Source organism: Bremia lactucae, linkage group LG15 (genome assembly GCF_004359215.1).
Source record: "Bremia lactucae strain SF5 linkage group LG15, whole genome shotgun sequence".
Classification (NCBI taxonomy): Eukaryota; Oomycota; class Peronosporomycetes; order Peronosporales; family Peronosporaceae; genus Bremia; species Bremia lactucae.
The window spans coordinates 2,145,203-2,171,315 of record NC_090624.1 but is presented as its reverse complement, the minus strand read 5'-3'; the positions used below and the strand labels follow the sequence as shown (position 1 = coordinate 2,171,315).

Below are 26,113 nucleotides of genomic sequence, written 5' to 3'. Positions count from 1 at the left end.
TATTCTGATTAAAATCAACAAAGCAAATTACAGGGAAAGACATAATAATCTTTCCTGTCACCCTACCTCAGTCACTATAGTGACTGTTGGTTGAAGGGGGTGATTTAACGGGGTGTCTTGTTACATAAGTATTATACTTTATATTACGAATAACAATAATGAAATTCTATAAGAGGAAATCTTTAAAGATCTTTATTAATTTTGACTTAAATAGTACCAATAATCCAAATTGGTATTATTGATGCAATAAGACATTAGCTCTATTGATTGGTTAATTTAAGTAATCGAAGTAATCAGCCCCTCCAATCGTTTTAAGACACGATTGCGCGGTGCGCGAGGAGGTGCCATACTTATTTAGATATTAATATAATAAAGCACACTAGTGAATAGAAGATCGTTACGTAGGAAATTAATATATTAATACACGTTTAATTCTCCCTAATTTTTAACCTTTCAATGACGTTATGGTAGCTAAAGATCCTTAGCTACTTCGAAACTTTCCTCGGTACCTGTGTACGTGAGTTTCTTAGCACCTAACCTACACTATAGACAGCGTGAGGTCAACTAGTACTTATTAGTACTAGTGAAAAGGTGCCCTGTTACAGCTTATAGCCGTGTTTCACCTTCTCATTTCGACCTAATATGGCATCGTCCATTTGTGATTCATGGCATTTCACACTGGTAGACCAGCCACGTTCCAAAAATCACATATATTTCTCCTTCGACTGTAAAACTAAATAAAAAAGTGACTACTAGAAATTTCCAAGTGCCAAATAAAACCCTCGATTAAATGACCGTCACTGTCTGAAGCAAAAGCTTTCGAGCGAGATCGATCATCGCGGTCGTCTCTGCGCGCATCTAGCCCTTTATTTGACTCAAAAAGCATGGTCGAGGTACGTTTCCACGTCGTATTCTTTTTAATAACTTCTTAAGCAAGGCTTGACACTCGCTATCTCGACGTGTTGCCATGTCTTTTGTCACTCTCGGTAGCCAAAGAAAGAATCAAAACAAGCAACTATCTTCCGCTTCTTCTCGCCATCCAAGTCTAGTACGAAATCCGACGAAATCATGGAAGAATCTGATTCCAAGAGCGTTAAAGCAAAACGACCGCGATCGATTGAAGACGACGTGACGACTACAATAATTACAAATGACCCACAGAAGGCACTTATACCAGCTACGAAGGCCAGAATTCAACCAGCTCGAACCACCAATAGTATTGTCAAGTCTACGCCAATGATCCAAGCAAAGACAAGACGGAAGAAAGGCCCCGATCGGTTCAGGTCGCCACATGCTGCAGCAAATAGTGACGAAGACAACGACAGTGACGAGGCTTTTCAGACACCAGAAGCGAAGCGAGCGCGCGAAGAACTTGGAATTTGTACTGTTATCGTACCGGCTGGAGCTTTAATCGACGACGATGCTCTTGCAGAGGAATCCGCGATTCCGAAGGCGGTGGGTCGGATAGAGGAACGTAGTGGTGGAGAGGACGCTTGTATGGCAAAGAAGGTTACAAAACCACGTCAAAAGAAGAGGCAAGACAAGCACGTGAAAGTGGGAACAGCGGAGGCTTTGGTGACGACAAAGCCATTGAAAACACTTCGAACCAAAGCCACGAAAACGCGGCACTTAAAGGGTTCTGAAAACGCTAGTATCGACAGCAAGTCGATTGTAAAAGAACTTTTAAATGAAGCGATTCAGGCTCGTGTGGATACCTACAAGCTCAAGACGAAGGACTTGACGAGACAGTATATGCAACTCTTGTGTTCATCGCAAGAGAGCGATAAGATGATGCAAGATATCTACGGCGTTGTATTGGATCAAAATCTAGAAACAAGTGTAAACGTTCAAGACGCAATGAAGGCATTTGCTGCTTCGTGGAAACCATTTCACGCACATGAGACGAGTAACATGACCGATTTGGTTGCGTTGCCAACTGCCGTCGACTTTTCTCACGAAGTCAATTGCTTGATTGTGAAAGGCATTCAGGGCCAAACAGCGAGCTTATCGGTCGTAACTAGCCAACTTGTTGCCTCTTTCAAATGCTCAATGAAAGCAGGTGACACGGACTTAATAGCGACGTTAAGCACGGTTAATGTGGAAAAGGTCGAGACGGCAATGGCTCTGGCACTGGAAATGGCAGTCAAAATGCTGGCTCAACGCACGCCTTACGGTGTCCGTCCTGTCAAAGCCAATGTGTTTGAAGACACGACCGAGGAAGCTTTGTGGGTGTGGGAGGTTGGTAACCTCGATAAATACTTTTCCAATGAAGCTTTGAAATTCATCAAGCGGATGCGCAAGAACCGCAAACGGTTGGGGCAACAATTGAAATCCCTGGCACGTGTAGTTCAGCTATTGTCACAAACGCCAGTGGACGAAGCCAAAGTGAGCGCTGAAGAAGCAAAAGTGGGCAAATTTGGCTTGATGGTCGATGCCGAGGTGCAGAAATGTAAAGATCGCGAGTTAAAAGAGCAGGAAAAACGCCATGCCGCCATTGAGAGAAAGGAGCAAGAACGGGAGCGTCAAGAGGCAAAAGACATGAAGGAGAAAGAAAAGCGAAATCGAGAGCAAGCTGAAAAAGAGAATCAAAAGACACGGTCGTCCAAGCGACAAAAACGTTTTTTGGCCTTTTTTGAAGCGACACCATCCTGTAGCGTGGAAACTAGGGACACTGGTGTCGAAACGGCTGGCAACTACGTGACGGAATACAAAGCTGACGTGAACGAATGCATGAGTTCCGTGATTCATCGCATGGACGCTGCAATTGAGTTTCTAGGTGACGGATCTCCTCGGTCGTGTGGCTTAAAAGAGGACAGTGTTGTGTCCATCCTGTCGTCTTTAAAGAAGAAACACGATGCTGATAGCGTGTCGCACGGATGGAGTGCTCGACGACAACGGGATCATACACGAGGTGTGATGAAGCTCCTTCAATTTCATGAGAACAATCGGCCTGCGTATTACGGGACGTATAGCACACAAACCTCCGTCTTTCGTGGCGGTCGTCGTCCTTTTGCGCAATCAAGCAAGCTCGATTATTCCGTCGATAGTGATGACGAGTGGGAAGAGGACGAGCCGGGGGAGAGTTTATCCGATGATGAAATTGATGGCGAAGAGTCGGACGAGGATCATTTGGACTATGGAGATCAATGGTTGGCGTATGAAGACGAAGTGGATTACATGGATGGCGTCGAGTCTGAAGAGGACGCGATGGACCGTGTTGATGGATCGTTGTCGCCATCAAAGCATAAATTGCCGTCGCAGTTACTGAAGAAGCGCGTGAAGGTGAAAAGTGTCAAGCCTGCGAAGCTGGAGCCTCAAATTGTTGGACCTTTCTGGAGTACTTTTGATGAAAACAGCGAGAATTTGGAACATCCTTTTCTTGGTATGATGAGCGAAGTGTTATGCGATCCAGTGTTTGAGTCGACGCTGATGCGGAAAGCGCGCGAGTATGAAGAAGAGTGTGAACGACAAGTGGCAGTGCAGCAAGAGCAGCAGCGAAAAACGAAGGAGGAGGAGAAATTCAAGACTGTGAAAGCAAAACAAACGACTCCAGAAAATATAAAGCAAGCAGTCAAAATGCCAGAGACAGTGCCAGGGCAGTTGGCCGTGTCGAAAAAGTCTAAAAGGATGGCACAGAAATCCAAGGCAGTAAAGACAACAGCAAAGCTTTCAGCTTCGCTGCCGAACGTGATAAATTCAACGGCCGTCGCTTCGCTTTTGTCCTCGAAGCCTCAGATCGATTCGTTTTTCAAGAAAGTAGAGGAATCCGTGCCGGTGTCTTTAACCTCACAGCAGCTTGAGTTCGAACTCAAGTAAGCAAAGGTTGAGGATGAAAGCATACGGAACACGTCGCTGAATTGAAGATTCCGTGGCTTAAAGGTTGACAAGAAGTGTTAAAAGCTGTCGATATATTTGACTTTGGTAGCCTCTTTTTCAGAATTGAAGACGCAAGCTGCGCTTTAAAGTGACATTGGCAATTGCGGTTGAAAGCACCATTGAGTGGAGTGGATTAGCGAAGAAGTTACAATTGTATCGACTTCTAGATCGAAAAAGTTCACGGCTTTATCTCAATCTCTTAATTTTAATTCCAGCCACGGGCAATGGATAGCGACGCAATGAAAAAAAATGTTGATAGTGTTTTGTGTATACAAACATTAAGTTTGCTTTTTTTTAAAAGCATTAGATCTGTAATGCACTTCGAAAGTTTGAAGCGTTTTTGTAATGGCGCACACATCGGCTGGAGAAACGTTGTTGTGGTACATTTACTTTATGGGTAAAGTACCCTTTTATCTAATTTTGAAATAGTTACTTACTTAAATCCCATTTATTATGGGTAACAAATGTGGCCGCCGCCAGATATAGCCAAAATCTGTTTAAAATTAGCTATATAAAGGTTTTTAGATTTAAATAATTAAATAAAGTGCAGTTCCCTTTTGATCTTAAAGCGTTAAGTGCCTTTCTAAGGCTTGCGCATTGATCTGTAAGAGATAGAAGCCTTTCTAAGGTATATCCTCTTAAGCACTTGTTGCCACTTGATTATACGAACCCCTGAATTCCTTGAACTAGGATTCCTTAAGCTTTAATAGCTTATACGACTCCCTGAGTTGTTAAACCCATTAGTTCAATAGAACTAAGTGACTCTCTGAGTCTGAAGTCTTCGTCTGACTTTAGGAGTGAGGTAGCTCCGCTACAACCGGGAGACGTTGAGCTGTAAATAATAAATAAGCGACAAGGGTTGCAGGCGCGCCCCTTTGCGGAAGTGTTAAGTAGTCTTAGAAGATTAACCTAACGATTTATTTACTCAAACTTCTACCAATTTTTGCAGAAGTGCATATTTACCAAGATGTTGCTTCCATTACAGTACTCTCATAAATACAGAGGAAGACAATCAGCTATACCGGTTCCGTTAAAGTATTCGGAATAAATGTGAGAAGGGTTCGTGTAACGGGGAGTCCCGTTACATAAGTGTTTTTTTCCTTTAAGAGGAATAAATATTTTTTTCCTTTGTGAAATAAATAAAGAAGCACAAGATTATTATCTTTATTATTTTGAATTAAATAGTTCTAATAATACCAGATTTGGTATTATTGATGCTTTAAGACATTAGCTCTATTAGTTAGTTGATTTATCTCTAAATCACCCCCGCCAATCGTTACTAGACACGATTTGCGGTGCGCAAGGAGGCGCCATACTTAGTTCGATACTAATGTAGTACTTTCAGTAGTAGATAAAAGGTCGTTACGTAGGAAACTTTATATATTAAACAGCTTTACTTTTCCTTAATTCTAATTCTTTCAATTGCCTTTGGTAGCTAAAGACCCTTAGCTACTTAGAAACCTTTCTGTGTACTCTTGTGTACGTGAAATTTCGAGGCACCCTACCATCACTGTAATCAGTGTAAGGTTAACTAGTACTGATTAGTACTAGTGAAAAGGCGCCCCGTTACACCTGGTAGTACCTGGCAGTACTTTGTAGTCCGTTCAATGGTAAATTGAAGAGCGAGGGTTCTCGCTCTATACAAATGAGATATCTATGGGTTCTGGACCGTCGTTTTCTTGTCCTCTTGATGAACGATAAGCACCAGAGTGAACAAAGCCTGTTTAAGACTACTGAAGTCTTCCATTTCAGATCGCTTGGTGAAGTGACTCTAATTCGAGCTGGGGCAGGTGGGTCTTAGCATGCCGTCTCCAAGACCTTTAATAATTGTGTTTGTTCATCAATTGGATGGCTAACGATACAACTGACCAGGTATGTTGGGCATAAGCGTGAATGTCACGCTTGCCCTGCTTCAAATCCAGGAGCTCGGCTCGAGCCCTGAATTCGGCACGTGGCGGCGCTCTAACATATTTGTGAGCTGGGTCTAAAAGACCTCACACGACCCGAAGACTAATGGGTCGTGAAGCTTGAGCCCCAAGGCCCAAGATATGGCACGTCCGGCTTTGTTGGACATGCCAAATTTCACTTTCGTCCCAAAATCACTGATACGTCGAGCTTCTATGGCGTCGCCTAACTCGACAAATCATCTCAAAAGGGAGTCGCCTTCGTTGCCTTAAACTTAGAAATTTCTCCCTTAAGCTTTCGGTCGACGCGGAAGCGTCGGCCACTGGCAGCATCTACATGCTGCTGTCTAAACAGTTCCACCTGTTGATCACCCTGTTCTCTCAACACATCCGCGTGTTAAGAGTCTAGCTGGTGAAGTAAGGTTACTTTCTTTTGATTCCCGTTGAGTTCGTGTTAAATGAACTCGTCTGCGGCCGCACGCTGTTCAACTCTGCCCAGAGTGAACAGCATACCGCCAGCGGCTGAACCGCCTACGACCAAACTCATTCGTTCGATCGCTCTCCATTCGAGGTCACATAAATCTGGAAACCTCTCACGCGTTTCGTGATAACCTTCTTGAGGGGCTTGGAAGCTCTTTTCTTCATCATCCAACATGTCCATATTGGATGGAACGTGCGTGGGCCAGCGATTACAGAAGTGTAATCGTATTCAAAAATTGGGCCCATCCGCCTATGAGTGTAGTGCCTCACGGCCAGTTCCTAAAACACGAAGCGAAAAGTCCGATCTCTCGCTAGGAATAGCAGAGGACGCGGATCCAACGTTATTGCGAAATCGAAACGGCGAGGCGTATCGGCTAAAAATGGTCGGGGTTAGTAGGTGCGGAGCGCCCTACTGATCCAGCAACGTCAAAAGAATTTGCAGGTCTTTTGACGAAAGAGGCTCCTCAGTCACAAACGATGTATAACTAACTGCCCCAGGGGATAATTTTGGCCTCATCGCCCTGAAAATAAATGTGTCAAAAAAATTGCCACCATTGCCAATAAGTCTCTAGTCGATTGTGGAGCGTCGAACAATTTTATTCGACGGCAATCGCTAGAAGATCGCAGACTCAAATTTACTGAGCGCGATATCCCTCAAACGAGGATAGCAGGGCGCTTTGCAACAGATGCATCTGTATTAGTAAACAAACGTGTAGTTGGTATCCAATACACGGTAAAGGGTAAACAGTATGATGCTGAATTCATTGTACTAGATTTGGATGACAAATTTGATGTCATCCTTGGATTAATATGGCTCAGAAAGCACGAGCCATGTATAAATCAGCAGTATCAAGCCGTGACGATGCCTTTCTCTTATTTATCAGATGGCCAACTGATGAACGTCTTGGAGCGTCCACAAGCGTGTGGATGTCCTACGAGTGAGTGCGATGGCCTCACTTGTGGTTTTGTCGTTAGCATGACTGCACAAGACCTCAGTGTGAATACCCTACACACTGTGGAGTTAGATCCCAACGGCTGAACACAAGCACATCCCGACGGCTGAACACAAGCACAGGAAGCGTCGAAGGTCCACCATTGTGACGTGGACATCGTTACCGACGGCTGTGCACAAGCACAGGCAGCGTCGAAGTTCGACCACTCGAATAAGTTGAGAGGCACGAAACAATGATGCTTGCTAGGAACGCAACATCCAAGAAAGTTTGAAACGCCTGTTTATAAGAGACGGAGCAAAAGTCCTAGACCGACTGGAGAGTCAAATATAGAGGATCTCTCTGTGGTAGCGCAATCACAGCTCAAGGCAGTTGGTGAGAATACTCCCGAAATAAAGCTGGAGGGAATAAGTCCCCAAGAATCTTTGGGAATAAGTCCCCAGAAACCTGTGGTCAAATGTCCAAAGGTACTTTGGAAATAAGTTCCAAAGACGAAACTGAGACATTTAATGTCACAGTGAACAATAGATCAAGCGTAGGCGCTTATACACTTGATCTAATAGCGCCTCTGAAGTCAACTTCGGAGATAACTCAATTGACAACGCTCGAACCGAAACAGTTCATGCGTGATCTGCGTAGTGCAAGTCAAGCAGATCTGCGTACTTGTCACAGATGACAACTACGTGGCCGATATTCGGTCGGCAAAAGTATTCCCTGAGAACGAACGGGTTTTCAGCAGTCATCGATGGACAAAAGTGTCCTCGATGAGAAGACTCGGATTGAAAGTTTGGCCTCCCAATCCTGGGAGACATTAAAGACAAACCCTTTCTGTACAGATTTTATGGAATTCAAAGATGTCTATCCTGAATCAGTACCGTGCGAGTTATCTAAGGATGAAGCCACTCGACACGAAATCGACCTGATACTAGGTTCGAAATACTGTGTCATGAAGCGATGACCATTGCCTCGTGAACAAGTATTGGCGATCGGCAAATTCTTTAACGATAACTTAGTAGCGGGCCATGTGAGGAAGCCACCTTCCCCATGTAGCTCTCCGACCTTCTGTGTGCGCTAAGCAACAGCAGATATGGCGGGCTGTGCATATATTCAATAAATTGAACTCTGCAATGGTGGGGGCCAAGTCACCTGCAATGTCATCAACTGACAACATACCCCAGTCACCTCCAATGGGAGAAGGATGTGACGTATCCCCCACAGTAGACGCATTAGCGTCTACTGAATACTGACAGCTGCACTTATCCATGTAGCTGCCAGCTTAGCGGCCCTCGCGCACAGACTTGTCAGTCGCCATCTTGATTTTGGTCAATATTAATAATGCAAATAAAATCGGTATTTTGATTAAAATCATAATGCAAATAAAGTCGGTATTCTGATGAAACCAATACTGCAAATTACAGGAAAGACTTAATAATCTTTCCTGTCACACTACATCGGGGGTGATGTAACGGGTGTACCGTTACCTAAGTACTATTTCCTATAATAGGACTACCAATTATTATTTTAATAAGAAGGTTAACTATTATTTTCTATGAGAGGAATAACAATTATTATTTTTAATAAGAGGAAATAAACAAAGAAGATCAAAATTATAATTTTTTTAATTTTTAATTAACTAATTCCAATATTACTAAATTTGGTATTATTGATGCAATAAGACGTTAGCTCTTTTAATTGATTGATTTAAGTCTAATCACCCCCGCCAATCGTTACTCGACATGTAACGGGGCACTGCCGACTTGTACTGCTTTAGTACAGGTCTACTTCGCACTGCCTCAGTGCGAATGGTGCCTCACGTCACTTCACGTACACTAGTACGTGCAGAGAAAGACTCTCTTTAAAACACTTGCTTTAAAGAGGGTGAAAAGTAAACTGTAGTTAATATAATTAAGTTCTTCTATTTCTATCTATTTTACTAACTTAATTATAAACTAATACAAAACATGTAATAAAGTCTTATCTGTCTCTTTGCGCGCGTCCAGCGCTGACTGGACCGCGGAGAAAGTAAATATATAATGGCCTATATCTACCAATGGATACGCTTTTCGAGTATTACTACGAAAGTAATATTCTTTAAATATCATCAACGTTTAAGATAATATATTAATTAACAACCTTTAAGTGTTAATTTCATGAAACATACACCCCTTTACATCACCCCTCCCTTAAACGACAATCACTCTGACTGTCATTGGGTAGGGTGGTCATTATAAGACTACTCAATTGAACCCGATGTTGATTTGTCAGAACCATCATTTTTATTCTATCGCATGGTTAAGAAGTCCATGCGGTATGCGAATAGTTCGGCGCCTTCGGCTGCGATTCATGCAGCCGCGGGCGGCGTATTATTGTCTCTTGCCGTAGACATTCCGTCTGCCGTAGTATCTTCTTCTCCCGCAACTCTAAAGGTTGCACGTGGTGGGTCAAAACGTAAATGCGAACCCTTTTGGAGGTCGACTACGAATTCGAATCGAACGAAATGGCCGACTCGGGGTGAACAGAACAGTCGCCTGATCATCGTCAGGCGGCTGACTATCAGCCTTTGAATGAGGGGGCTCAATCAGATGTACGTGCTAATAGCGTTCGCTATAGCATGTTTGGTCCGACGATGAGGATGATTCGCACGCCAGCACCCTCTTCCGTGCCGTCACCCGCACATATTTCTGTGCGTGGTGATGACGATGGCGTAAGCCATCGTAATAAAAGTTCTTGTGGTAGTGGGTACCACTCAGGGGAGCGTAGACAATAAAATGTTTCGTCTTGCCCCTGAGAAAAAGCCATGGTTTTTGCTTGAACGGCTAGTCAAAAGCTTGTCTAGAGAGACTACTCCTCACAATAAATATCCCTTATTTATGCGACAAAGCTACATGGCCTTGATCCAGGCGCGAAAAACGTTCGCGCTTGTGATTTTTATCTCGATGCTTTTTTAAAGCTCGATGGTTTAATGACAACAACAAACGAGATAAGACCTCGTTGATGCAAGCCTGGACCGCGTTCATTCGCAATATCAAAGACATTGGACGCGAAGTCTGGCTTCAAAGACATAACGCGAGTCGCGTTAACTTTGAGAAACGAAAAGCAAGCGGTGCAAGGTATAAACTGCATCGGTTGTCTCGTGAGGCAGGACTTCCGTGCCTCATGCGGAGAAAACCCTGTCTGTGCTGTGTCGACAACACGAAACGAGTGAAAGGGAATGTTTACTCCCTCTCTTTGCCCTGGGGAAGTAATAACATAAATCTGATTATCATTTTTTAGGGCTCGCATCTCTATCGAGATGCGCGAGGCGATTTACGTTTTGCAATCGATTTTCAAGCTCCAGGGGCGCGTGTTTTCCGATGGACCAGCAGGTCCATAGGATGGGTCTCGTCATGCTGACGGACGAGGCCCTCAACGTCGACTACCAGCTGGGAACGAGGATCCCAGCTGTCATGCGAAGGTGGATAACCGCGCCAGCGAACCAGATAACTCGTTCGCTGCCCCTTCACATCACAGTGTTATAAAATACGTTCCACAAGGAAACGTTGACCACCGTGGAAATCCACCAATTATTGTGGTGGAGGAGGAAAAATTAGATCCGAACTGTATGTCGGATCTAGAGTGGAAGATCGACAAACTTGACCGCTACATCCATGTATTGGAGGCGGGTCTTGAACACGAGCGCGGTAAGCGTTACTCGTTGGAACGGACGGTGCAAGCTCCCTATATCGAACGGTTGGAAGACCGTTCGAAAAGTGTGTACTCAATGTTAGAGTAAAAACGGAAATACCACGCATACCTACCCAATTAGAGGGATCCTCTAGTTTAAGGGGAGGTGAACCGCATGAGCAAAATCATTTCTGGCTCATGCTCATCACGCGTCGAAGTTAGCAACGACGCGAGTGATGTCGATGTTGAAGCAATCGACATCGAAAAGAGAAGGATCTCATGGCAGTGCCCACAGAGCGCACTGGGAAAGACAAAACAAATGTGTCAGCAGAGAATTTTCTGCCGGCTCGAGAATCAGTAGTCCGTTTCGTACAGGATTCCATTGCTAACGCAGTTGACCGTCAGAAACGGAATCCAGACAAACATGGAAGAGCAAATAATCTTTTATTTAAAATTAGTGACCTAGTACTACTCTCTACGGTAAACTTACTGATGCATGTAGTCACCAATGTAAGTTTATTGGGCCTTTCCATGTACTGCATCGCAGAGGCAATGCATACACAATAGAATTGCCACGTAGGATGTGTTCGCATCCTACGTTTTACGTTGGTCGGCTCCGCTCGTACCATCAGTACGCGGTTTCTTCGGAGGACGGATCTGACCACCCTTTTCACGAATCCGTAAGAGATGCTTGTGGCAACGAACCAGATTCTCATGTCAGGTCCGAAGATCTTCGAAACCGCGATGAGCTGACGACAGCTCATCATGAAGAGCGTGATGGCGTAAGCCATTCACGAAGAACAGCGTATACGTTGTAGACGCATGCACCGAATTCTGATGGCGAATTCTACTTCCGGTAAAAATTAGCTCCAATTTGGATACGACGTATCTCTTCAAGGACGCGATTTATGCGTTCCGTCTGACCATCTGTCTCCGGATGATCAGAAGTTGATAAAGTCAGTTGTGTTCCGAGAGATCGAAACACGGATAGCCAAAACTCCGCCGAGAACTGTGGATCTCTATCCGAGACTACTTCACGGGATAAATCGTGGAGTTTGAATACCATGTCGATAAAGACACGGGCTTGCGCATCATGTATGACTGTCACGATGCACCAACAAGTGGGCATCGTGGACGTTAGAAAACTTATCTCAGTAAGTCACGACTTTTACTGGCCTTGCCAGTATCAGTTCGTGCCCAAGTACATTCGAGCTTGCGATGTATGTCAACGAGTGAAGCCTAACCCTTCATCCCGTGCACCTCTCCAAACTCTACCATTTCCGGCAGAATGTTCACAGCCCGGAGCCGTGATCGACTCTGGTACTGCAACAAGATGTACCATCTTGCTGAATGTGTCTACAAAAGCAATATTTTCATTGTTTTTGTGATCGTCTTCGGGAAATCCGAAGCCGAAATCCATAGATACGGACTGCCAAGCTCAAATCATTGTGAGTTAAGATGACGATACGTGGAGTGTCGCCGGCAACGGCTGTGTAATACAATAAGCCGTTGCGTGTCGTGATGACGATCGATATAAAGCCGGTAAATCTTTAAAAGATTTATCGGATGGATTCATCAGAAAATCCATTAAACGCAGAAGGTCTCTATCTTCTATGTAGGCTCGTTTTATGTCATCAAACAAGGTTGATGACGGAACACTCGTAGTGAGTGTTGCAACAGTGGGGTTATTTTCACTGTTGGAGTGCACTGCCGACTCGAAATCGGGTCGGCGTGATAAAGCATCAGCGACGACATTAAGTCGTCCTGGTTTATATTCCACGGAGAAATTATACGCCGCGAAAAGGATAGCCAGCTCGCCATTCTATGCGAGAGGTGTGGGCTGTTTACGGCCGTGCGTAATGACGCACGGTCCGTATAAACGATGAGCGGTCTATCTATGAGGAGGTAGACTTTAAATTTAGCCAGTGCATATTTTATGGCAAGGAGTTCCTTGTCGTGCACTGGGTAATTGCGTTTAGCTGGTTGCAGCTGATGCAATTGGTAAAAGATGACGCGCTTCGCGCCGTCTGTATCGTATTGCATTAACATACAGCCGATTTGCGAAATCGCTGGCGTCACAGACCACATGGAGTGGTCTGTCTTGATCTGCAGTCGCCAAGATGGGCGATTGCATCAAGCAAAACTTGATGCCTTGAAAGGAACGCTGTTAATCAGCGTTCCATAATTATTTCTCGTCTTGTTATAAGAGACGAGATGAACTGTCATCTCGGCATAATTACGTGAGTACTTGTGCAAGTACGCTGCTAATCCAAGTTACTTTCTAAGTCCCTTGACATCCACTGGAACTGGCAAGTCGGTAATTTCCTTGATCTTTTCGGGATTAGGGTGCACACCGTGTTTACCGACGATTCACCAAAGAAGTAGGATTTCGCTTGCAGCGAATATGCACTTCTTGAGATTTGCGTACAACTTGATCTTTCGCATAAGTGTATGAACGAACTTGTTTTATGAACTTTCACGTCCGTCTTTCCGTCGAAGGCCCGGCTATGGACGAATACATCGTCAAAATATCTCGGTGCGAACTCTCGCACCGGTCTCAACAGATTCGTTACGCATACATTAATTGTTGCAGGGGTGTTACTAACCCCCTGTGGCATTACTAGCCATTCCCAGAGCATCCCACTGGGAGTGCTCACTGCTGTGGACGGGATGTCCCGTCCACACATAAGGATCTGATAATATCCATTCGTCAGATCTATCGACAATAAGATGGTCCTCTTAGACGTACCATCTATGATTACGTCTTTTCTAGGTATCGGGATTTGAGCTGGTACCGTTACAGCATTCAGTTTATTAAATGCGTGCACTATCCGCCACCCTCCTGTGGCCTTTTGCACACAGAAGGTCGGAGAGCTATGTGGGGGTTGACTCCATTACATGGCCCGCTGCTGAGCGTTTGGCAAGAAATTTATCGATCACGAGTACTTGTTCACGAGGCAGTGGCCACTGCTTCAGGACACAGTACTTCGAGCCTGGTTTGAGCTCGATCTCATGTCCAGTGCCTTTATCCTTAGGCAACTCGTATGGAACTGCTTCAGGGAATACATATCTGAATTCAATCAAATCCTTGTAAAAAGGATTTGTCTTAAGTGACTCCCAGTGTTGAGTAGCATATCTCTCAATTCGAGTCTTCAACATCGAGGACACTTTCGTCCATCAAGGAGTTGATGAGACTCCGTTCGTTCTCTGCAAAATTACTGCTGACCGAATATCGGTTACGTATTCGTCCTGTCACAAGTACGCAAATCTGCTTCATTCTATCACTATGCAGGTCTCACAAGAACCGCTTGGGTACTAGGGCTGGTAATTAAGTAATCTCCGAAGTTAACTTCGGCGGCGCATACAGATCAAGAGTATAAGCGCCTACTCTTGATCCGTCATTAACCAAGACATTCACAGTCTCGGTTTCTTTCTGGGATTTATCCACAGGCTGCTATGGGATCAATCCCTCGGGATGCTGAAGTCTAGTCACGTTAGCATTAACTACTTGGGAAGAGATTTCTCCTCAAGTACGTGGGGACTTATTCGCTCAACGTCTTCCGAGTGTGATTGCGCTATCACAGTCGGGTCCTCTACGGTCGAGTCTCTACTCGACCTAGGATCATCGTGTTGTCCCTTTTGGGCAACCGGTATATTCCTTGAATTGTCGCCCGCCAGGCGTATATTTATGTCTCAATCCACTCGACTTATTCGAGTAGTGACCTTCGGCGCTGGCTGTGCATTCTCACAGCCGCCAGCAGCTGACTCCACAGGGTGATTATTAATTTCGCTGTGATGTTGTGCAGTCGTACTAACAGCCGTATTAAAAGTGAGGCCATCGCACTCGCTCGTAGTACATCCACATGCTTGTGGACGTTCCAAGACGTTCATCAGATGGCCATCTGATGAACAAGTGGCAGGCATCTTTACGAATCGATACTACCAGCTGGTCCTTGGCTCATATTTCTTGAGCCAAGGTAGACCTAGGATGACATCAAATTTGTCATTCAAATCCAGTACGATGAAATCATCATCGTACTGTAAATCTTTTAACGTGTAGTGAAATTTCACTACGCGTTTCATTACTGTTATCGATGCGCCTGTCGCTAGACGCACCGTCATCCTCGTTGGAGGGATGTCGCGCTCAACATATTTGAGCCTACGACCCTCTAGTGACTGGCGACGAATAAAGTTATTCGACGCTCCGCAGTCCACTAGGGCTCTGAGTGACAAATCATTTGTCACTTTCAACTTCAAGGTGATGAGGGATACCTCATCACCAGGTGCAGAGACACATAATGATTGTGTGTCTGGAGCAACTTTTGTCAAGAGATTTGCAAATTCTCTTGAGGTTGCTGGATCAGTAGGGCGTTGCGCCCCTACTGACCCCGTCCATTTTTTGGCGGTCCGCCTCGCTGTTGCGATTTCGCAACAACGTCGGATCCGCGACCGTTGCCCTTTTTGGCATACGATCCAAAATTACGTTCAGTACCTTTTGGTGCTGGACGTGGGGCACTACACTCATGAGCGTAATGTCCCAATTTTTGGCAGCGATGGCATTTCTGCGATCGCTTATTATTCGAAAAGCGAGGTTTCTCGCTTTCGACATAGGAAAGGTCCATGGGTTCTGGACCTCCTAATTCGTGTCGTCTTGGAAGACGATACGATGACGAAATAGCTTGAGCCTGTCTCAAGCTAAAGTTCTCCTGTTCCGCGACGGATATTGCTTCTTCAAGCGTATCCAGTTCCAAGCGGAACAGGTGGGTCTTTACCGGATAATCTGTAACACCTTGCATGAACACCGTAATCAACGTGTTTTTATGAACTGTGTAGTTTGTGATACAACTCGCTAAGAGTCGTATGTGCCGGGCATAAGCGTGAACATCACGCTTGCCTTGCTTGAGTTTCAGAAGCTCTGATCGAGCTCTGAACTCAGCCCTAGGCGGTTCAAACGTCTGTTTGAGCCGGGCTTTAAAAGCATCTAGCGACCCAAAGACATATGGGTCGCGCAACTTAAGACCCAATGCCCAAGTTTTGGCATGACCTGTTAAATTTGACTGATCAAATACGACTTGCATTTGCTCGTCGACGATGTGACGAGCCCTTATGGCATCGTCCAACTAGACAAACCATCTTAAGAGGGAGTCTTCTTCGACTCCCCGATGCTTAGAGATGTCAATCTTTAAGGTTTCGGGACGACGCGTGTGCGTCATCCCAGGTACAGGGGTATGTACCTGTTATAACCTCAACTTCTGCCTGTTGAGAGCCTTGCTGATTAAGCAAGGCTACCTTCTCCTTCGCATCGTCAAGTTCATGTTGTATGAGCCTGGCGATGGCTGAATGGAGGGCATCTCTGTCCGAAATCGGACAGCATGGCCAAGATGGCATCGTTCCCTACGCTCGAACTCATTCGTTCGACCGCACTCCTTTCTATGTCACTTAGAAAGGAGTAGCTATCACGCGAAACGTGATGCGTATTTCCATTATCATCTAACATGTCCATGTTAGATGATGAAACTGTGGTCCTTGGACGAACTTCAAAGTGCTACCAGGTGTAACGGGGCACTACTGACTTGTACTGCTTCAGTGCAAGTCCACTCCGCACTGCCTCAGTCGTCGAACGTGACATCTCGACTGATCACCTGCGAGTGGTGCCTCACTTCTCGTACAGTAGTACGTGCAGAAGAAGACTCTCTTTTAAAACACTTGCTTTAAAGAGGGTTAATTAAAAACAGTATTTAATATAATTAAGTTCTTTTGTTTCTATCTATTTAATACTACTTAATTTTAAACTAATACAAAACATGTAATAAAGTCTAATCTGTCTCTCTCTTTGCGCGCTTCCAACTCTGACTGGACAGCGGAGAAAGTAGATATAATGGTCTATATCTGCCAATGGATAAGCTTTTAGAATATTACCATGTAAAGTTATATTCTCCAAACATTATCTACCTTTTAGATAATATATTAACTAACAACCTTTCAGTGTTAATTTCATGTAACGATACACCCAGTTACAATATTAATACAATTTTCATTTTACCCTCTTAAGTTAACTTGTCTTAAGGGAAGTCTTCCTCTGCACGTACAGTGTACGTCACCTAACGAAAGGCACCACTCACAACTGAAGCAGTGTGAAGTGGACTTGTACTGGAACAGTACAAGTCGTAGTGCCCCGTTACACATATATAACAATAGATTGATCTTCGACCTGGACAATACGTTTCTTAAATTTTATAGTTCGATATTATTAACTATCGTATTATTCTAATATAATTTTAAGCTCCGATGTTTTTTCACTGATTAAAAAGAGCCCAAACGTTTCTAGCTTTTATGTTATCAATCATCAACCTGCGCCATCACGTTTCCCACAGTCATCCAAATCCGGACGAAGCTTGTAAAAAGGAAATCATTTATAACGAGTTCAACAAATCGCACGAATTCGGCCAATTGCAAAACTAGCATTTAGTTTGCTGGTGGGAAGGCCTCAATAAGCAGAGGTAGGAACTCAGCTGTTGCAATTTTGTACACGGGATGATTAACTACACCTAGAAGCGCAGCGGCAAATATGCTGTGGGAGACAACACCAACACTCTGTGATGACGTGTTCGAAAAGATAAAATTTAAGAACTTTGTTGCACGAATTTTTATCTCAGCGTCAGTCTCACGATGATCAGAGGTCCACCATGGGTCCGCATCAGATTTAATTTTGCTGAAGTCCAAGTGAGGGTACTCGAGTCGCTTTTCAGAGATGCTGCGACGCTGGTCGCAAGTGCTCACACCCAGTATCTCCCGTGCTAACTCTACCACTGTGCTTTTGATGTTTTGTTGATTTTGGTACGCAACGGAGTAAGTATGAAGTGTACGCTCTAGCGGAGACACCAGCACATTGTCGAGATGTAAGCCCATAGAAATCTCACCGTCGAGCATTTTCGACGCTTTTCCTGCTTGTATGACCCCGGTTTTTGTCAAGGGCGAATCCAAATACTCTGGCAGCTTAGAGTAGTAGCCGTCCCACGCGAACATGCCATACTTGTTAGTAGCGACGTTGTGGATACCTTCACCATGACGCAGAAATACCAGAAGCTTCACATTTCTGCCTTCAAGTCGTCCCGCGGCAACTTCAGCATGCACATCATGCCACGTGTATCCATCCTGCAGCCCCATGTGAGGAGGGTAAGACGCTGGGGGAGACTGGCTAGGATCCCGTTGACTAAAATATTTAGGAATGTAGCGATACCGAGATGACGTAGGATGCTGGCCACTAGCTTTGCATATCACGAAAAGAAGCGCACCGAGGATTACCGCCAACATTTTAGCGTTACGAGTTAAGCGAGATCCGAGAGACTGACGGAAAATTCAGATGTGAGGAGGAAAGGCTTCCAAACAGCAGAAATTTGTAGGACCTGGTACTGCGCTGATAGATGGGTTGTGGCAAATCAATCGCCGTTTTTATCACTTACTAACCATATCGAATTGTCGCGGATTTGCCGTTTTGCAATGTTAGGGTACCGCTCTTTGAAGCGAGCAATTACTGCTACTTCAATGTTCTTCTGCATCTGCGGGAAGCCAGCCTTAAAGTTATCATTGCGACATGTCTGTGAGTAGTATTATGTGTGGCAGACTAGCCGGGAAAAATCCTTCTCCGAAAGATATGCACTTGCTCTGATCTGCATCAGCGAAAAGCAAAAGCACCACAAAGTGTGTACGAGGCGTTTTTCTAAGAATCTTTGCAATCTACTCGAAATTGAGCAAATCAAGTCTCAAAAACAACATTTTGCAATCACTTTTTCCATCTTTTTCATGTACTTGATGATCGTATGAGCAATGCAAGGCTACAAAAAGGGTATGCGTTCGCAGGCAATCCTTGTGCAAGGGGCTTCAGTAACCAAGTCTTTACTTGTTCATAAAAATTAATCAAGTACACTCGAACAATTTTCTTGGTAGGAACAAATACGTAGCAACGGTCAAGATATATTCTGTACACCTGAGCGAAACTGACCACTGCATTTTAGCACCACCCACTCTTAAGAAATTGATCTTAAGAAATTGAGGTCTTACGGAATTTATTGAAATATTCTGCGTTGTCACTTTTATCAAACAAAATATTGCACTGTAGGTTAGAGCAGCTAAAATTATTAAAAAATGATCCGTAGCATAGAGCGGTATTGTTGAAGGTGGAGCATCAGGCGACGCCCCAGCAAAATGGAATGGCTGAACGAATGAATAGGACACTGACGGAACGTGCAAGGTCGATGCTAAATCACATGCAAGTGGAAAAGAAGTGGTGGGCTGAAGCTATAAATACAGCTGTATATGTGACCAACCGGGTCACGTGCGCTTCATCCCCGACGAAGACTCCAATTGAGATGTGTTTTGGCTTGAAGCCAGACATGTCACACATGCGCGTTTTTGGTGCTCAAGGTTACGCACACATTGACAAAGCAAAACGTGCTTAATTGGACAAGAAGGCATTTCGGTGCATGTTTCTTGGTTATTCACACGAAGTGAAGGGTTATCGTGTCTGGAATTATAATTCAGAAAAACTTGAAGTCACAAGGTCAGTGACATTTCAAGAACAGCCACGGACGAAGTATGTACAAGTTGTTGATGACGCACCAGTATCAACTCGTCAGCACGCAAAAATAAATGGCGAAGGAGACGATGATATCAGGGTTCAATCACCAATTTCTTCGAATCACGATGAAATTGAACCTATGGAGGTTGATCAGACTAACGGTGATCAAATAGTCTCGCCTCCTCAAGAATTAACGTCGTTGGGTACACGTCTAGAGAATGGACATGAAGATGATATTGCTTTCGATATCGATGACGTGTACATGGAGCCAGCTAATTGAGGATGATATTCAGGCCATTGTGCCCAGGGAGGGATGGACTAATCTCGATGACAGTCTAGAGACACATTCATCTCGTGTTAGTGGACACAATAACCCTCTCGCAATATCTCCTCCAAGTACAGACTCACAAGCTTTGGTTCCGGTCGGGATGTCAGATGCTATTGTTTCGTCACGAGGAGATGAACCTGTAGAACGTGCCTCAAAACGATATCGTATTGAATATGATCAAGCTAATGCGGCATTTGAAACCCCATCAACGTACCAAGATGCTGTGAAGTCTCCACAAAGTATGATGTGGAAAGAAGCGATAGAAGCCGAACTGAAGGCACTAGATAGCAAAAAGACGTGGAGTCCCGTGGACAATTTGTTAAACAAGAAGGTAATTGGAACTAAGTGGGTGTTCGCCATCAAGCGAAATGAAAATGGTGATGTTGAGCGATATAAGGCTCGGCTTGTGGCATTAGGTTATCGTCAGACCTATGGAATTGATTACTGGCAACATACCGCGAAACACACGAATTGAATTCATGTTCGCAACCGGAGAATACGTGTCGTGATGGCTATATTCCAATATGATGTCGATACAGCATTTATCAATGGTGTTCTCGAAGAAGAGGTGTTTCTTAATACACCCGAGGGCGTTAAAATGAAATCGAGTCAAGTGCTGAAGCTAAATCGAAGCCTGTATGGACTTAAACAAGCTGCTGCAACATGGTTTAAGACTATTTCAGGCGTTTTCAAGAGCATGGGATTTGTGGCGTGCGTTTCGGATCCGTGTGTATTTGTTCGTCGATTTGACAATTTTTCATGGACTTACGTGACGTTATATGTCGATGACATGCTCATTGGTGGCATTTCGTACGACTCAATTAAGCAAGTTGCTGATGAATTGTCTACTAAATTTCAGCTCAAGAGACTGGGTAAAGTGCGATTTGTTCTGGGCATCGAAGTTGACTACAAGATGGAGGAGAAACGACTCAAGATCTGTCAAAGCGCGTGGATAGCAAGAATGGTTGAAAAATTCAATCAAGATAATGCTAGGCCGGTGTATAATCCGGGTATGGAAGACCAGAACATGATAAGTGTGAAGTGATGGACCCAAAAATGAAAAATCGTCCGTATCGTTCATTGGTGGGTTCACTTCTCTACGTGGCAACCGGCACAAGACCCGATATTGCATTCGCGGTGTGTCAATTGAGTCGACACTTAGAAAAACCAAGTGAAGAACATTGGAATGCAGCTATCCGAGTGCTGCGTTATTTAAAGTCAACCGCTATGGATGGAATCTGCTATCGGAGCAAGTCACGCGAACTGCAGTTGAGTGCATTTAGTGACGCTGATTGGGGCAGTAACAAGGACAAATGACGCTCAACATCAGGTGTGATGGTGATGGTCAACGGATCACCCGTGATTTTTTTTCAAGTCAAAAATGCAAAACAGTGTGTCGCTAAGCACTGCCGAAGCCGAATATGTGGCTTTATCATTGTGTATACAAGAAGTATTGTGGACTAAATCGCTATTGCTGGAGATGAAGGTCAAGATTAATGGTCCAGTAATGGTGTACGAGGACAATCAAAGTGTGATTGCTATCGCGAAAAATGAAGGATATCAAAGTCGTGCGAAGCACATTGATATACGCTATCATTTTGTCCGTGATCAAGTCAAAAACAAGGTAATACAGCTGGAGTATATTAAAACCAAGTTACAGCTCGCTGATTTCCTGACCAAGACAATTTCGACAACGAAGTTTCAATTTCTCGTGGCCAAGACCAATATTAGAAACTTCTCGTCGAGGAGGAGTGTTGAAGGTGGAACATCAGGCGACGGTTCGTTGTCGTGCTGATGTGGCGGTTACTGTCGTGAATGACACAAGAAGAAGAGCAAGCGAAGCTGTTACATTTAAGTACGTAACATGTATGAGGGTTTTATAAGAACGAATTTACTTTTCCATTTTCCCTACACGAAGACATTCTTACGCAGTGTGTTGTCATACCCCAACAGGTATCACATGACAGTAAAACATTATACAAATCTACCCAGATTGAGCACCGTGCCTTCCTCAATTGTAGCCACTATCACTGCATAAAGCAAGGGCTAAGTTTAGCTTTCAACATAATCTTTGATATGCGGGATAGTTCCTGACAATCCGCAAGTTTTTTAAGAAGTTCAGCAAACATTAAATTTGTTAGGATTTAGCCAGGGCACAAGCTTAAAGACGAACATTGTGACATAATAAATTATGAAAATTGCTAAATTCACACCCTTTTTCGTTAAATTGACACCTTTTTTTATTTTGAGTTTGAAGTGCGAGGGAGGCGGCTGGGGCTAATTATAGCGTAATACGTTGTCTTAATGTATGCAGGAGTTATTGGTCGCATGATTATTCTTAAGGGTGACATGGGGGGTAACAACACCATTGCTGAGGTAAAGTCGGATAGCCATCATACCAATACTAATCACTTTGCGCTTACTGTAACGGGTGTATCGTTACATGAAATTAACACTTAAAGGTTGTTAATTAATATATAATCTAAGAGGTAGATAATATTTGGAGAATATTACTATACATGGTAATATTCTAAAGGCTTATCCAATGGTAGATATAGACCATTATATCTACTTTCTTCGCGGTTCAGTCAGCGCTGGACGCGCGCAAAGAGAAAGACAGATAAGACTTTTAGTACATATTTTGTAAAAGTTTATAATTAAGTTAGTTTTAAGTAGGTAGACAAGAAGAACTTAATTATATTGATACAGTTTTTAATTAACCCTCTTTAAAGCAAGTGTTTTAAAGAAAAGACTTCTTCTGCACGTACTAGTGTACGTGAAGTGACGTGAGGCACCACTCGCACTGAGGCAGTGCGAAGTGGACTTGTACTAGAGCAGTACAGGTCTGCAGTAGCCCGTTACACCTGGTAGCACTTTGTAGTCCGTCCAAGGACCACAGTTCCAATCATCTAACATGAACATGTTAGATGAAATGAAAATACGCATCACGTTTCGCGTGATAGCTACTCCTTTCTAAGTGACATAGAAAGGAGTGCGGTCGAACGAATGAGTTCGAGCGTAGGGAACGATGCCATCTTGGCCATGCTGTCCGATTTCGGACAGAGATGCCCTCCATTCAGCCATCGCCAAGTCCATACAACATGAACTTGACGAGGCGAAGGAGAAGGTAGCCTTGCTTAATCAGCAAGACTCTCAACACGCAGAAGTTGAGGTGATGAGGGATACCTCATCACCAGGTGCAGAGACACATAATGATTGTGTGTCTGGAGCAACTTTTGTCAAGAGATTTGCAAATTCTCTTGAGGTTGCTGGATCAGTAGGGCGTTGCGCCCCTACTGACCCCGTCCATTTTTTGGCGGTCCGCCTCGCTGTTGCGATTTCGCAACAACGTCGGATCCGCGACCGTTGCCCTTTTTGGCATACGATCCAAAATTACGTTCAGTACCTTTTGGTGCTGGACGTGGGGCACTACACTCATGAGCGTAATGTCCCAATTTTTGGCAGCGATGGCATTTCTGCGATCGCTTATTATTCGAAAAGCGAGGTTTCTCGCTTTCGACATAGGAAAGGTCCATGGGTTCTGGACCTCCTAGTTCGTGTCGTCTAGGTGGACGATATGATGACGAACTTGCTTGAGCCTGTCTCAAGCTAAAGTCCTCCTGTTCCGCTACGGATATTGCTTCTTCAAGCGTATCCAGTTCCAAACGAAACAGGTGGGTCTTTACGGGACCATCCATAAGACCTTGCATGAACACCGTAATCAACGTGTGTTCATGGACTGGGTTATTGGTAATACAACTCGCTAAGAGTCGTATGTGCTGGGCATAAGCGTGAATACACGCTTGCTTTGCTTAAATTTTAAAAGCTCTGATTGAGCTCTAAACTCAGCCCTACGCGGTTTAAACGTCTGTTTGAGCCGGGCTTTAAAAGCCTCTAGCGACCCAAAGACATATAGGTCGCGCATCCTTAAGGCCTAGTGCCCAAGTTTCGGCACGACCGCCAACTTTGATTGAGCAAATGCGACTTGCATTTGCGCGTCGACGATGTGACGAGACCTTATGGCATCGTCCAACTCGACAAACCATCTTAAGTGGGAGTCTTCTTCGACTCTCCTATACTTGGAGATGTTAATCTTTAGTTTCGGGACGACGCGTATGTGTCATCCCAGGTACAGGGGTCTATACCTGCTGTAACCTCAACAATTTTGCCTGTTGAGAGCCTTGCTGATTAAGCAAGGCTACTTTCTCCTTCGCCTCGTCAAGCTCATGTTGTATGAACTTGGCGATGGCTGAATGGAGGGCATCTCTGTCCAAACCGTTCAGCATGGCCAAGATGGCATCGTTCCCTACGGTCGAACTCATTTGTTCGACCGCGCTCTTTTCTATGTCACTTAGAAAGGAGTTGCTATCACGCGAAACGTGATGCGTATTTCCATTATCATCTAACATGTCCATGCTAGATGATTGGAACTGTGGTCCTTGGACGGACTACAAAGTGCTACCAGGTGTAACGGGGCACTGCCGACTTGTACTGCTTCAGTACAAGTCCGCTATGCAGTGCTTCAGTGCAAGTGGAGCCACAAAGTCACTTCACGTGCACTAGTACGTGCAGGGGGAGGCTCTCTGTAAGACGATTGCTTTAAAGAGGATTAAAAGTAAACTGTAGTTAATATAATTAAGTTCTTCTATTTCTATCTATTTTATACTAACTGAATTATAAACTAATACAAAACATGTAATAAAGTCTTATCTGTCTCTTTGCGCGCGTCCAGCGCTGACTGGACCGCGGAGAAAGTAAATATAATGGTCTATATCTACCAATGGATAAGCTTTTTGAATATTACTACGTAAAGTTATATTCTCCAAATGTTATCCACCATTTAGATAATATATTAATTAAAAACCCTAAAGTGATAATTTCATGTAACGATACATCCCGTTACGAGACACGATAGTGCGGGGCGCAAGGAGTAGATAGAAGATCGTTACAATAAAATAAAATATACTAAACAGCTTCCATTGGATTACCTTTGGTAGCTAAAGACCGTTAGTGCAACGGGCTAAAGTTGCCCTAATGTTACACAGTCCCCGTTAAGTACACTTGGTATACTTAAGGGGGTGGTCAATTACTTACTTTAAGGTAATTAGACTTAGCACTCGGGTGTGGTTCACATTTGTGACTAACCCTTGGTTATGTGATGCACATGGGTGCATTCACATTAGGAGGGATGACGCTTAGCGTCATCCGTTACGCAAGGAATCTAGAAAGATACGCTCGCAATACATATTAGGTGTTATCGATAGAGATGACATTTTGATTGGTAAAAATAGTATTTATACTTAATACGATTAAATATAAATCAGTCTGAAAACTACTTCCTACTTGGTGAGTGCATAGGAGGAGCCGGATTACCGCTCCCGTGACGACACTTAACCAAAGTACTTAGTGTCTTGGGTGAGGTCACTAACGCGCCCACAACGACTACCTCATTGCACGCAAGAGAAGCTGGTTAAAACGATTCCTCGCTGTGCTAGGGTGTGTGTCCAAGTAGAGCGTGACCGCATTACGACGTGCCCGACTAAACTTGGTAGCACTTGAAATCCTCCCCACGACCCCCATCTTTGCGTGTGTACGTGAGAATGAGCCTCAATATTAATTGGGCTCATTTCCCCCACCTCTCCGGACATCATCGGGAGGTGGCAGAGCTTATGGCGCAGGGACTTGGTGAACAAGCCCTGGACAGGCTCTTGAGCAGTCCTCTTAAGCAGCATGTTGCTCAGTTGGAGCAGTTTGAGGCATTCGTGCTCGGACAGAGAAGGGCCGCGTCCGAGGCACAGGGCCATGCTGCGGCGGAGTCCGTCACTCAGACTCAGGATGAGCTGAGGCATGAGCAGGCTCGGAGCGAGGCTCTCAACAGGACTGTTGAGATGCTCTCTGCCCGGCCGCATCATCCGAGGCCTATTCGGATTGACCCGCCCAAGTTCGATGGAACTGCGGCGCACACGATTGTCCACTGGCTTTTAGCCGTGGAGCAATGTGGTGTCGTACAGTTCATCAAGGACGACAGCCGGATGGTGTCGTACGCAATGTCGCATCTGTACGGTAAGGCCTCAGGGTGGGCTTACTCGGTGCTTTTAGCGGACAGAAAGGCGTTCCCAACATGGGCGATCTTTAAGGGAAAAAAATCGTGCCATGTACCAGCCGCCGAACAACGTAGTGTTGCTTCAGGCGCGCTCCTTTGGAGCGCGAAAGGCGAAGCAATCTCTGAAAGAGTATGTGCAAGAGATGTGCTCGCTGTCGGCGTCCATTATCGTAGTTCCGATTCCGGAGCACATTAAGGTGCCCACGTTTATGAACGGACTACGGCATGGCC

The 26,113-nt window shown here is 44.6% G+C and overlaps 2 protein-coding genes across 2 annotated transcripts; one reads left to right on the top strand and one right to left on the bottom strand.

Annotated features, from left to right (window-relative positions):
* Positions 1–878: 878 nt before the first annotated feature.
* CCR75_001280 (uncharacterized protein) lies at positions 879–3,816 on the top strand (the record flags this gene model as incomplete). The annotated part of the gene is made up of 2 exons (XM_067959384.1): positions 879–893; positions 991–3,816. The coding sequence occupies exons 1-2, from the start codon at positions 885–887 to the stop codon at positions 3,814–3,816; spliced, it is 2,835 nt and encodes a 944-aa protein (XP_067819299.1). The 5' UTR covers positions 879–884.
* Positions 3,817–17,338: 13,522 nt separating this feature from the next.
* Positions 17,339–18,187, bottom strand: CCR75_001279 (uncharacterized protein; the record flags this gene model as incomplete). The annotated part of the gene is made up of 1 exon (XM_067959383.1): positions 17,339–18,187. One exon carries the CDS (start codon positions 18,185–18,187, stop codon positions 17,339–17,341), a length of 849 nt encoding a protein of 282 aa, XP_067819202.1.
* Between the last annotated feature and the right edge of the window lie 7,926 nt (positions 18,188–26,113).